The following is a 12,081-nucleotide window of genomic DNA, read 5'->3' as shown; positions in this document are numbered from 1 at the left end:
AGATTAAGATTAACAAATACTTTAATAGCTCCAGTTATTTACATTCTAATGACGTTTAAAATGAGTGAACTTAGAGTGAAGTTAAAACTGGCTGGCTAAAACAATATTACTATAGCTTCTAATGCAATGTTGCATGTTGAGAAAAGTGGTAACCAGAACACATTTAGAAACTATAACACCAATATATTTAATATCATTCTATGAAGCATGCACCAATATTCTAACAATTCTAATAATAGTACATTTTTACAAGGGCAGATCTCACAAATCTTGGGATGCTGCTAGTGGTGCATATGGACTTCACACATTTTCATTTTCACTTCAAGACAGAGGAAAAAATGAAAAAAAGAGAAAAGAAATAGAGCACATGGTGAATCCCTGCAGACAGGGAGTTTTTTATTTGGTTGTCATTTCTGCTGCTATACATAGTACTCAGCTGAGACCGAGAGGCACCGCATTATACCACCGACAAGAGCCTATGGCCCTTTTGCTAAGACTGTTATATTCTTTACAAATGATCAAAATGAAAGAAAAACAAAACAGCCTTAATAATGAGAAAAATGTAACCTAGTTCCAAAAAAGTCAAACATTTATATTGGAATCTATCTGCATGTTGTATGCTTGATTATGACTATTACAATGCAAATTATTCTGTTTATGTACAAGTGTATACAGAAGCTTACATATAATGTAAATCAAGCATATTCACATACACATCATGCACTGATTCTCTCTCTCTCTCTCTCTCTCTCTCTCACACCACACACACACACACACACACACACACACACACACACACCTGTAAGAAGGGTGATGTCAGCAAACTCAAGAGTCTTTTAAGCTTATTTTAATTTACATTTTACATCAAAAATAAATGAGCACTTTTTACAATATCACACAGGGTGCATATGACAACAAAAAAGAATAAGCCTGCCCTTATTCATATTACTTTTACTGCCAAGTCACTATGATGCTTTAGACAGATCTGAGAACTTGTGTCTCATTCCACCTCTGCCACATGGGCCACCTCCACTTCCATGGTCTGGATGATCTCTGGTGCATCTTCCACCTTGACTGAAGCTTGCTGTGCCAGGACGTAGTTCACCACCTGCATTATACTCTGGTCGGACAACGTGGCCACGCTGCCGTCACTCATAGCCTGCACTGCCTCCACGGTTTCTTCGGTGATGAGCACGGTCTCTATCTCCTCTGTGGCGGGAGGCTGTGGAGGCTGGAGTTCAGGGGGCAGCTCAGAGCTGAGGATGCTGACGGCGTGCTCCACCTGCGTGCCCTGGTTGTGGAACTGCAGAGTGTCCTTCTCCAGCATGATCTTGCCGGGCAACTGATCTCCGTGGAACTTGGTTATGTGCTTCCGCAGCGTTCTGGCATCTATGTGGGCCTCCTGGCACAACGGGCACACGTAAGGGCGCTCGCCCGTGTGAGTGCGAACATGGCGCTTCAGCGAACGAGCATCAGCCCATGCAACGCCACAGGTCAGACACTCAAAGGGCTTCACTCCTGAAAAAAAAAGACCAGCATGACATCTGTTATACTCAGCTATTTATACGCATTGCAAGTGGCTGACACCTAAATCAAAATGTCAGTTGCCTGTAACACTGCCAAATACAAGCATGAAATGTGTAGGATGTCTATTAGGCTGAACATATCAACAAGAATGACATGCAGCACCACCTACAGTAGAATAGAGAAATCTTTTCAAAGCAAATATTGGTCCGGGCCAATACCATGATGGTAGTTGAACAAACTCAGGGTTACAGGATTCGTTTCAAGTTGACAAAACCAAACCAATTCAATCAGGATTTGTTGGTACCATGATACTTGCAGATACAGCTGAGCTGATTATAATGAATAATAATCGCTCAAAGCCAGACAATTTTTGTATTTAAAAATAGTTTATTATATAGTAACCTTTAATTGTAGGCAAGAGAAACTGGGGGAGTGACTTTATTTCGTCAGAGATGTGTCACTTTGCTCACAGCTGATTGGTCCCGTTTAGGTTTGAGATCTCTTTCCCAGAACATAACCTGCCCAGATTAACAGGTTAGCCGTGGAGCGCAAATTGTTGTTGTTTTTTTAAAACTTAAAAAAAAATGTTATTTATCAAAAATTGTCACAAATTTAAATGCCGTGGAGCGCAAGTTACTATGGTGATGAACACAGCTAAAAGCTGAGCCACTTTCATGGTGCCTAAAACCTAGGGTTGGCACAAGCTAATTTGAAACATACCTGCCTATCACCTAAACCGGCTTCATGGTATAGGCTCCTGGTTTCACAGACAAGGCTTAGATTAAGCCAGGATTAGGCCTTAGGACATTTTAGTAGCTTTTATAAACGTGCCAAACATAACTGGTGTGCATCTTGAGACAAAACAATGGCAATGAATTTAAGATATGTCAGCACAAGTTGCTTTCAGTTAACACATGCAGTTTAGTCTGGGACTATAGGCTTAAAGGGATACTTCACCTCTGTAAAGATGAATGTGTATTTAAAATGGGTCATTTATGTAGTAGAAATGTGGAGCCTTCTAGACTGAGACAAGCCAGAAAATGTATTTGTGGCTCATGTGGATGAAAGACAACAACTCCCAGAATGCACTTGCTTCACTGCCCTATGAGGCCACACCTACCGGTAACAGAGCGCAGTTAAACAACAAGGCTAGGCTACTAGTGAGTCTCCGTGACGAGTCTGCCCGGGATTTCGAGACCGCCCAAAATGTCCGGGAATCGGCTTTTGCGTTCTACAGTCGCCATTCATTATGTTTACTGTGGCGAGCAGGACGAGACTGAGGGCCGCGGGAGAACGACGCGAGGCCGGTGGCGTGATTACTGATGAGCGACACCTGTGAGACGCACTGGTCTCATATCTTTCAAGGAGGAGCGGGAATTTTCTTAGCAATGTTAAAAGGACATCAACCGATCACTTGTTTAGCGTTCATGTAAACACTGCATTCAGATTCACCAATCGGAATGAATTCAGTTAGATTGAAACAAAAGGTGTGCATGTAAACAATGAATGGCAACTGCAGAAAGCAAAAGCCGAATCCCGGACATTTTGGACGATCTCGACGACCGGACATGTCCGGGAAAAAGAGTATGGTAACCCCTACTACTCAGCTTTCTCCACAGAATAAGAACCTGTTAGCTTAGCTTCCAAAAAAAGATGGCTGACACTATTTGTACATTCTGTGAGTGAGATCCCACCCTCTATGGGCGGGTTGAAAACATGCAGATCTAGCGCCTTCTACTGGCTGTAGTCTCTAGCCTCTGGCCAAAAAATCCTCCGATGACGCAAAATGACAATTTTTGTGTCATCTGAGGATTTTTACAGACAAAAAATACATAAATCTCTCGTCTCAGGGGAATATGAGGGAGGGAAGCATGGTAATTTGAAAATACTACAGGTTTTCTACTGATACAAATCTTAATGCTAAATCCTGACCTGAAGTATCCCTTTAAGGCTGTGAAATCGGGGAAAAAGTATTAAATTGTTGTTTTTGACAAAAATATATTTTTTTGTTTTTAAAGCAGAATCCTTTTTTATCTTCCTGAAGTAGCTATGAATGCACACACACAAATATATACGCATGCATGTCTGTGACTTTCTGTAACATTAGTATTACTAATTGTGGAGAAATGAAACGGTATATTTGTGGGGAGAAAAACAACGAAGCGTTGCCGTGCTGCTTATATGCAGTAAAAACGCCCCTTCTCGCACCCAAAACAAGGCGTCTGTGGATGAGAGTCTGAAACAAGGACTGGTGAGATGCTGTCCTGCTCCACTTCACAGATGATGAGTGGAAGGAGAATTTTAGAATGACACGACAGTAATTTAGACACTTCATTCAACAAACACAACAGCTCGTTCCTCCCGTCATACGTCATTACGCCATCTCTACGTCATTGAACATGCGCAGTACTTTCCAGTTTCAGTTTTAAATCAGATACATTCCTCTCAATCAGATTAAAAAAGGTTTGAACCACCCCACAATCCAAATGTAATTTTAATCGGATTTGGGCAATTCATTCCGATTGACGTGGTTACATGTGACTATTTTATTCCGACTGTGCTAATAATCTGATCACAATCAGATTATTAGGGTCCATGTAAACGCAGCTATTGATAAAGTCATACTGCTGCCAGAGTTATTGTGGTGAAACTACATTTTCCTTTTTACATTTTTTGTTTGTTTTGGGTGAAACAGTTCCTAAATCTGCATATAAATGATTTATTATCATTCTACATGCGTTTATGTATGATTCTCCACTAACCCTGGTGATTATTCATGTGGCGGCGGTACTCTCTGAGCTGTGTGAACTTCCTCCCACAGTGTTCACACTCTCTTTCCAAGTTCTGCTTCACTCTGCCCTTCTTTCCATGAGTGGCTTTCTTGACATGCCGTCTGAACAGGGCCTTCTCAAAGAACTCCTTCCCACACACATTACACCTGCCAAAAGGTCAAAACACAATATAGTTCACCGTCTACTTCTAACAAGTGCTTGAGCCAGCGAGTTCAGATATCATATAATAGAGAAATATAATTTCCATAACAGGCCCTTTTGCAGTGTAGAAACTAGATCATTAGAGATATTTGTAAAGCAATGTTTTAATAGTTTCTTCAATAAGCACCCAAAAAATAAAATAAAAATAAACGTTGTTTATCACCCTCACCTGAAGGGCTCTGCAACAGTGTGCGATTTGACGTGCGAGTACCAGTCTTTCTTCCAGCTGTAGCATTTCCCACAGACCTGACATTGGAAGGGCTTTAGGCCTAAGTGCTTATTCATGTGCTGCTGCAGGTCTTTCGCTTCAAAGAAACTCTTATCACAGCTATAATGAAGGAACAAAAGGTGTCAAACCATTATGTGGGAAGATACGTGAATAAAAGTTTAATTGGGGGGGGTTCATAGAAAGCAGTCGTGTGCATGCGTGGAGGGAAAAGGCACTCACTGAGTACAGTGGAATGAGCGGACATCGGGTTTGGGTTGATGTTTCTTGAGGTGTTTGCTCAGTCCGGATGCACGGTGAAAAGATGTTCCACAGGTTGTGCATAAGTACTTTGATTCACCTGTCAAACAAACTGCTATTATGAACTGCTCATTTAGCACTATCATAATGTTAATGACTGCATTAATACCGTACTAAAAGCGTAAAAATTAGCTTAGACAACAATACGACTCAATTGTTACCTTTTACTAATATGTTACTGCCAGACTGGATGAGATGTATTCCAATCGAAACTATGACATTATTCCAAATTTCCAATTTTTCCCCCACTAAAACATTATTCTTTAAACACTATTTCTGTAAAACAGGCGGTTATCAAAAATTACATCGGAAAATTATTTTATAATTGCCGTTCGCATCAAATTCAAGTCACTGACGTTTGCCTACAGAACAACCACTGGCACTGCTCCCTCATACCTGAACTCATTACTTCAGACTTATGTGCCATCCAGAAACTTGCGCTCTGCAAGCGAGCGCCGTCTTGTGGTGCCATCTCAAAGAGGCACAAAATCTCTTTCTCGGACCTTTACCATGACTGTTCCCTACTGGTGGAATGATCTGCCTAACTCAGCCAGAGCCGCTGAGTCCGTACCCATTTTTAAGAAATTGCTGAAGACGTATCTTTTTCGGCAGCATTTAATCCAGTAATACTAACACTCTCTTCTCTATTCTAACAAAAAAAAAAAAAAAAAAAAAAAAAAAGTACTGTACGTTGGATTGTACTGTGAAGGGTCATAGCACTAACATACTGTTGGTCTACTGCTAGTTTAATTGCTTCTATTGTTTCTCATTTGTAAGTCGCTTTGGATAAAAGCGTCTGCTAAATGAATAAATGTAAATAATTAAAATGCTTAAAATTTTTGATCAGAACTCGTATAGTTAATACTAATCACATAATACCAGTATGCATGCCTGCATATTTAAGTATTTGTTTTGGCCTGGCACAAGCAAAATATCTGTGTGTACCTGTGTGAATGCTTGTATGCTCCTCTAGGCTTCTTTTGGTGACAAAAGACTTCTCACAGACAGTGCACTGAAATCTCTTGAGGGAGTCGTGCAGCGCACGGTGCATCTTCAGGCTGTGCTTGGTGGCAAAGCTTTTCCCGCAAACCTTGCAGGAGTGCGGCCTCACCCCTGTGTGGTTCAGCATGTGAATGCGCAGGGAGTACAGCTTGGGCAGAGTCTTGCCACAGATGTCGCACACAAACTCCCGTTTGGTGCGGTACCTCGCCTGGTCTTCGGACCCCTGAGAATCTTCTGTGGCCATGGCCCGTGTCATGCTGACTCTCTGGGTCTTCTGATGCTTGTGACGGGCCAAATGTGCACGGAGTGACGCTGCGTACTGGAACTCCTTATTACAAATCTGTGAGGACAAAAGAACGGTCAGGAAAAATAACCAAAATGCATAAAGATCAGGCAAGAATTACTTTTTATTTAGCCCAAGGATACATACACTGCACTTGAAGCTGCGAGCCTTCTCATGTTTCAGAGCGTGCATGATGAGGGCGTACCGCCTCTGGAACACCATGCCACACTCATTACACGCATGTTCACCCTCCACAACTTCTCCTGGGTCTCCCTGCAGTGCGCCCTCCTCCTCCTCCAGAGTCTCTGGCTGGTCGACAACAGGCTCCAGTTCCTCTGCTAAAGGCACTTCGGCATCAGCAACAGCCTCTATGTTTGACTCTGAAATCTCATCAGGATTGTTCTTCACAGACTGAACCGGTCGACCTCTCCTGGCAAGTCTCTGAGGTGTCTAGGGACACAGTAAGATTCTATGAAGACAATCAGACTAATTTTTTTTTTGTATCCAATCGTTGGCTCATTAAACAATAACTCATTAAATAACTAATTAACGTTGGCTCATTAAATGACTGTCAATGACAAAAATTGTGTCTATGATTTCTTTTTTAATCTAGTTTAAAATGCATGTGCCAACATTTTGGCTGCACTCTTGCATTTTAAATGTATTATGTGATTTTGAAAAATCTTTATACCATTTTCAAGTAAGGTTTAAATTTGTGGTGTAAATGTAATATAGTGTAAAAAGTACTAACATTTTACTTGTATGAACATTTTAGTACATTATGATATCAAGGGTGCATCAAGGCCACATAGTAGGCACACTTTTAAGCCACAACATGACAGATGGCCCACCCTGCGGGTCTTGTGGACCTTACAAATGTGCCAAGTCCTAAAGGGCATCATCTGGGACAAGGCCATCGTCACATTTACAGATGAATCATATGTCGAGTGAATGGGAGTGCATACCTTTGCAGGGGGTGAGGTGCTTCTCTCTTCCTCCTCGGTCTCAAGTCCCATATGAAGACGAATGTACCCTCCTTCTTTCACGGATCGTTTTCTGAGGTATCTCTTGTTGGGATCTTTGCATTCCTCTTCTTTTCTCTCTTCATCTGCACCGGATCCATCCTCAACCCCCTCCATCTCCGTGGGCTCCTCCTCTGAAGGAAGAGGAGGTGGCGGTTCCGGCTGCTTCACTTTAGGGGGTCTTCCTGGCCTCCTCCTGACCGGTGCAGGGGCTGGCTGTGGTGGTGCTGCTGCCGGCTCAGGTTGGCCTGTGGGCTCAGAAGCTTGGGGCTCATCCTGCGCAGCAGGTGGCGCTGCCGCAGCTAAATGCACAATCTCAGAAGCGTCCATTTTGCCAGGATCCACACTAATGAGATAGGCTCCCGTTTGAATACACTCTGCAACAGGAGTGTCACCAACAAGTGGCTCTTCTACAGACCAACAAGCCTGTACTACAGCCAGGGACTCACCTGAACCCGCTTGCCCGGAGTGAGTGACCAAAGTCATGGTCTCACCCTCCTCTGCCTGGCCACTGTGAGCCACCATGGCGAGAGACTCAGCTGAGCCAGCCTGTCCACTATGAGTAACTACAGTCATTGTTTCGCCATCGATGGTCGCACCAGCAAGCAAGGCCAGCGATTCAGCCGTCCCGATTTCACTTGCGATTACAGCCAGAGACTGTCCTGCTTCAGCTGTGTCATCACTCTGCATAGTTACCACATAAGTTTCGGAAGCGGTGGGTGTGATTGGCTGAGGGGGCGCAGGCGGGCTGGCCACCACAGTGTGGATGTCTCCTCTCTGATAGACCATCAGCTTCTGTTCTTCTACTTTCTTATGCACAGATTCACAGATCTGAAGCACTTCAGCCATCAGTAAGTGTCGTGCCAGTGTGGCTACCTCTGCCATCACACAAAAGTTAAAGGTCAGATTGGAGGTGTATGCAAAATCCATTAAGGGCAGAAAACTGGCCTTGCTGAAGCCTGGCAGGTAAAACAACACAAAAGAAAAAGTTAGGATTTAAATATGTAAAATATGCATATATATATTTTCAATACATCATGCCATACGCAGCTCTCAAACAGAGTTCACTGTAAAAGGTCATATTCATCCGCAAAATCACACAGAGCCGAAGCAGAAACAAAAACAATGTTCTTCTGCAAAATGCATGCAGTTTTGTTTTTTAACCACTAGATGGGCCAAAAGTTCCATAGTGTAGACCTACCTTTAACAGGTTAATGCTCTCACACAAATTACAAACTAGGAAGCTGCCTATCTATTCAACATTTTAGACATTACTGCTTGACTTATATAGATTTATTGATGGCCGATGGCATTATCTTAGAGAGTGAGGTGGGTGATGGATGATATAAAGTCGATATATATGATATCATACCATTTAATTTAAGGATAGTAAATTAAATTACACATGCTTCAATCAAATGCATTTCATTTTACATCATTTTCTAAAGATCTCTGAAGATCAATTTATACAAAAATTTTTTTTTTTACTTTAGACAGCAACTTATGAATTCTATAATCATCATAACGGTATTTTTCACAAATAAAGAAATGGTTAAAAACAACGAATAAATAATAAAAGGGAAGTAGTATTTCATCTGGATTACACAGAGGATTTGCTATTATCTGTGAGGTTTATGGAATTAAAAACTTTTAATGTATTGATCATTTAAATTATATGAATGAGTATTTGCTGATTTCTAACTGTATTTCAAATCATGTATTTGTTATGACGGTAAACTAGACATGTTAAGACATGGGAGCTCCTGAATGCATTGCAATTTGCTCAGTAATACGTTTATGCCAAGATGGTGGATGGAGGTATACAAATTTTAAAAAGTACATATTATTGTACAAATATTGTAAATTACTAAAGTTTTTGTAATTGATACATGTTTCATCATTTCAATCAACAGCATCCTGCATTCTTCTCACCAGAGAGGTCAACGACAGCTTCATGACTGGTCACAGCACCCTTTTCCACAAAGAGCTCGTAGAAATAATCACTGCAGGAGGCCAGTACAGCTTTATGTGCCCGATGCTCCTCACCCTCAATGATCAGGGTGATATCACAAAACTCATTTCTCTGTCGCTGCTGGTTCAACCTGTCCAGCATCGTCTGCCCATGCTTGGGTAAGAACTGCTTGACAACTCCCTTACTGTCCACCTATAACCATGCATGAAAGAATATATCCTTCAACTTATTTGCAAAATATTAAATATATTTATAAATAATTGTATTGTCTATAAAATAAAAATATGCAATAGTTGTATTTATATTAGTTTTAAATTGAAGAAATAATAATACATTTGTTTGTAGGACTGACAGTGATTTCTATGTGCTGTATTTTAATATAAATAAACTATTGTACATGGAATATTTCCAATTAAATAAAAAATTTCAGGGGGAACATTTTTGTATTCAGTGACACAAATGGCATTCTGTACTTACAAACACCAGTTCGTGTTTATCAACTGAACTGGTCTGTTCCTCATCCAAATCATCATTTGCCTCATCATCCTCTTCCTCGCTGGCACAGGCAGAGGTCTTTCGTCTAACTTGTCGGACAGCTTGTTTTGTGGCATCTTCAGCATTGCCTCTCCCCTTCTCCTGCTTGCTTTGGCAGTGACTGCACTCTTTGATGCAATCCTTCACTTGCTTCAGTACACCTGTGATAAGAAGATAGGTTTAGGCTACATATAATGACAGACTTTGTCTCAAAAATCAATAAATTGCATTTATTTTAGCCATGGGATTAATAAAGCATCTGTCTATCTCACTGTCTTATTAATATCTAAACATACAAGGATGCTTAAAGTTGGCATTAAACGGAAGTTGCAATTTTTTCTTCCCTATTATGATGTACATCTGAGTGAAACTGTTGCTTGAACAAGAAAATATGTACAAATGTATACAACCCTGTTAACAACTACAACATAAAAAAGTGACAAAAGTAAAATAAAGAAGAGAAAATATGTATGGTGGGAGTTGATTTTGTTTATTGGGAACTGTTTGGATTATTGGATCATTGTGGTTTAACCTGCAATTGCGGTGATGTCTTGTGAGTGAGTTTGTCCCGCCCTGGAGCCAGTAAACAGATATCGCAATTAATAAATGCTTTTATGATAAGTACTGCAATATTTAAAAAAATACTATAAAATAAATTGTCAATTTGATTTCATGGTGCTCTATCTCAGAAACTGCCATACATATACATACATACACACCCTTTTTATAATATGTTTATAAGATGTCTATAAGATGTTTATTGACACTTATCCACTGTATTCAGCTGTAGCTTCCTTTCCTGTCACCTGCTGTGAGTGTGACATACTGACAAGAAAATTTTCAGCGATACCAGCTGTCACACAGCATTACAGAACTGGAAAGCTTTGCGGTCATTAAAGTTGTGATTAGTGTACCTCTCCACCAGTATTTCTGGGAGATGATCTCCCATGTCTGCTGCTGGTTGAGGTGTTCCCCTCCGGACGTGATGTGCGCCTCCGTGATGAGTTCCTTCCGCCTCTCGGCCTGCAGCACCACTTCCAGCTCCGTGAATTCATCCAGACCTTTCTGCCGCCTCTGGTAATAAAGAATCCCATTGCGCACAATGTAACAAGCAGCTGCTTTTCGGATCTTTCTCTTGGTGTTGCCGTGTGTGCCCGGTGCGTAAGGCTCCCGTTCATCGGTCAAGTAGCGCTGGATGGCTAAATAACTCTCCTCGTTCGACATTACCTCGATTAATGACGCTCACTCAACAAAAACAAGACACATCAGCCTACGAGAGGTATTCTCGAGCGTAGAATTCAATAAGGTATTTTTTCAGCCCGTTTCCACTTCCATATACAACACGGAAAATAATCGGCTGTGATATTTCTGAAATATTTTCCAAGGGGGAACGTCAGTTCTTGACCGTGTGGGGTGGACTTGCCTGAACAGACAAAATGGCTGCTGCACAACCGGATGTTGCGTTTGAAATGGCGGAAGCAGCACCGACCACTTCACGTGTAGGACAGTCACGAAACCAGCAGATGGCGCTGTTCACCAGAAAATCATTTCCCCAAACGTTCTGCGTTTTACATTCGAATGTCACAAGTAGACATTTATTGTGTCATACTAAATCATTAGCTCTCTAAACATAGTGCATTCGAAATATTTGGAGGAAATATATTATATAAATTAAGAAACACTATAATTTGGTTTTAATTACAAACAATATCGTACCAGTTATTCAAGGTGAGCTGACCTGCATAATTCCTTGACTAACCAAATGAAGAATCAATTTATATTCACTAACATTTGTTGTTTTCTTTATCTCTCTGTTATTTAAGCTCCTTATGCAGGGGCACAACTAGCCTGCCCTGCTGAAGATCAACTTAAAACCTTCAAGTGTAGAAGGTAGCCTACATGCTATTTATCAAATGTATAATAACAAATAATAATCAATAATCAAATAACAACTAGTTTACAAAATACAAATAATTATAGAGGCTATTCACAATCTAAATAGAAGCAATTTGTTTTAGGGGTAAAATGTAGTAGGCTATTGGACGGTTTGCTATTTGCATTTGATGTAAATACACACTGGCTAAATTTGAATCTTACTGGTCTGTAATAATCTTACAGGTGGTTGCATTGATTTAATTAAAGAGTCGAAGCTTCAAACACCCACTGACATTCATTATAGGGTGTTCTCTCTCTCTCTCTCTCTCTCTCTCTCTCTCTCTCTC

The 12,081-nt window shown here is 40.9% G+C and overlaps 1 protein-coding gene across 1 annotated transcript; it reads right to left on the bottom strand.

Moving 5' to 3' along the window:
• Positions 1 to 360: 360 nt before the first annotated feature.
• On the bottom strand, positions 361 to 11,321 carry zbtb11 (zinc finger and BTB domain containing 11). Its single transcript, XM_079627339.1, has 10 exons — positions 10,774 to 11,321; positions 9,803 to 10,020; positions 9,286 to 9,517; positions 7,297 to 8,312; positions 6,479 to 6,781; positions 5,992 to 6,388; positions 4,969 to 5,086; positions 4,690 to 4,848; positions 4,290 to 4,465; positions 361 to 1,518 (listed from the first exon to the last, which is right to left on the bottom strand). Exons 1-10 carry the CDS (start codon positions 11,081 to 11,083, stop codon positions 1,001 to 1,003), a joined length of 3,447 nt encoding a protein of 1,148 aa, XP_079483465.1. The 5' UTR covers positions 11,084 to 11,321; the 3' UTR covers positions 361 to 1,000.
• Between the last annotated feature and the right edge of the window lie 760 nt (positions 11,322 to 12,081).

The sequence above is a fragment of the Phoxinus phoxinus genome, assembly GCF_949152265.1.
Source record: "Phoxinus phoxinus genome assembly, chromosome: 11".
NCBI classification, from domain to species: Eukaryota; Metazoa; Chordata; class Actinopteri; order Cypriniformes; family Leuciscidae; genus Phoxinus; species Phoxinus phoxinus.
Note: the sequence above shows the minus strand (reverse complement) of the source record. Positions and strands in the feature narration are given on the sequence as shown.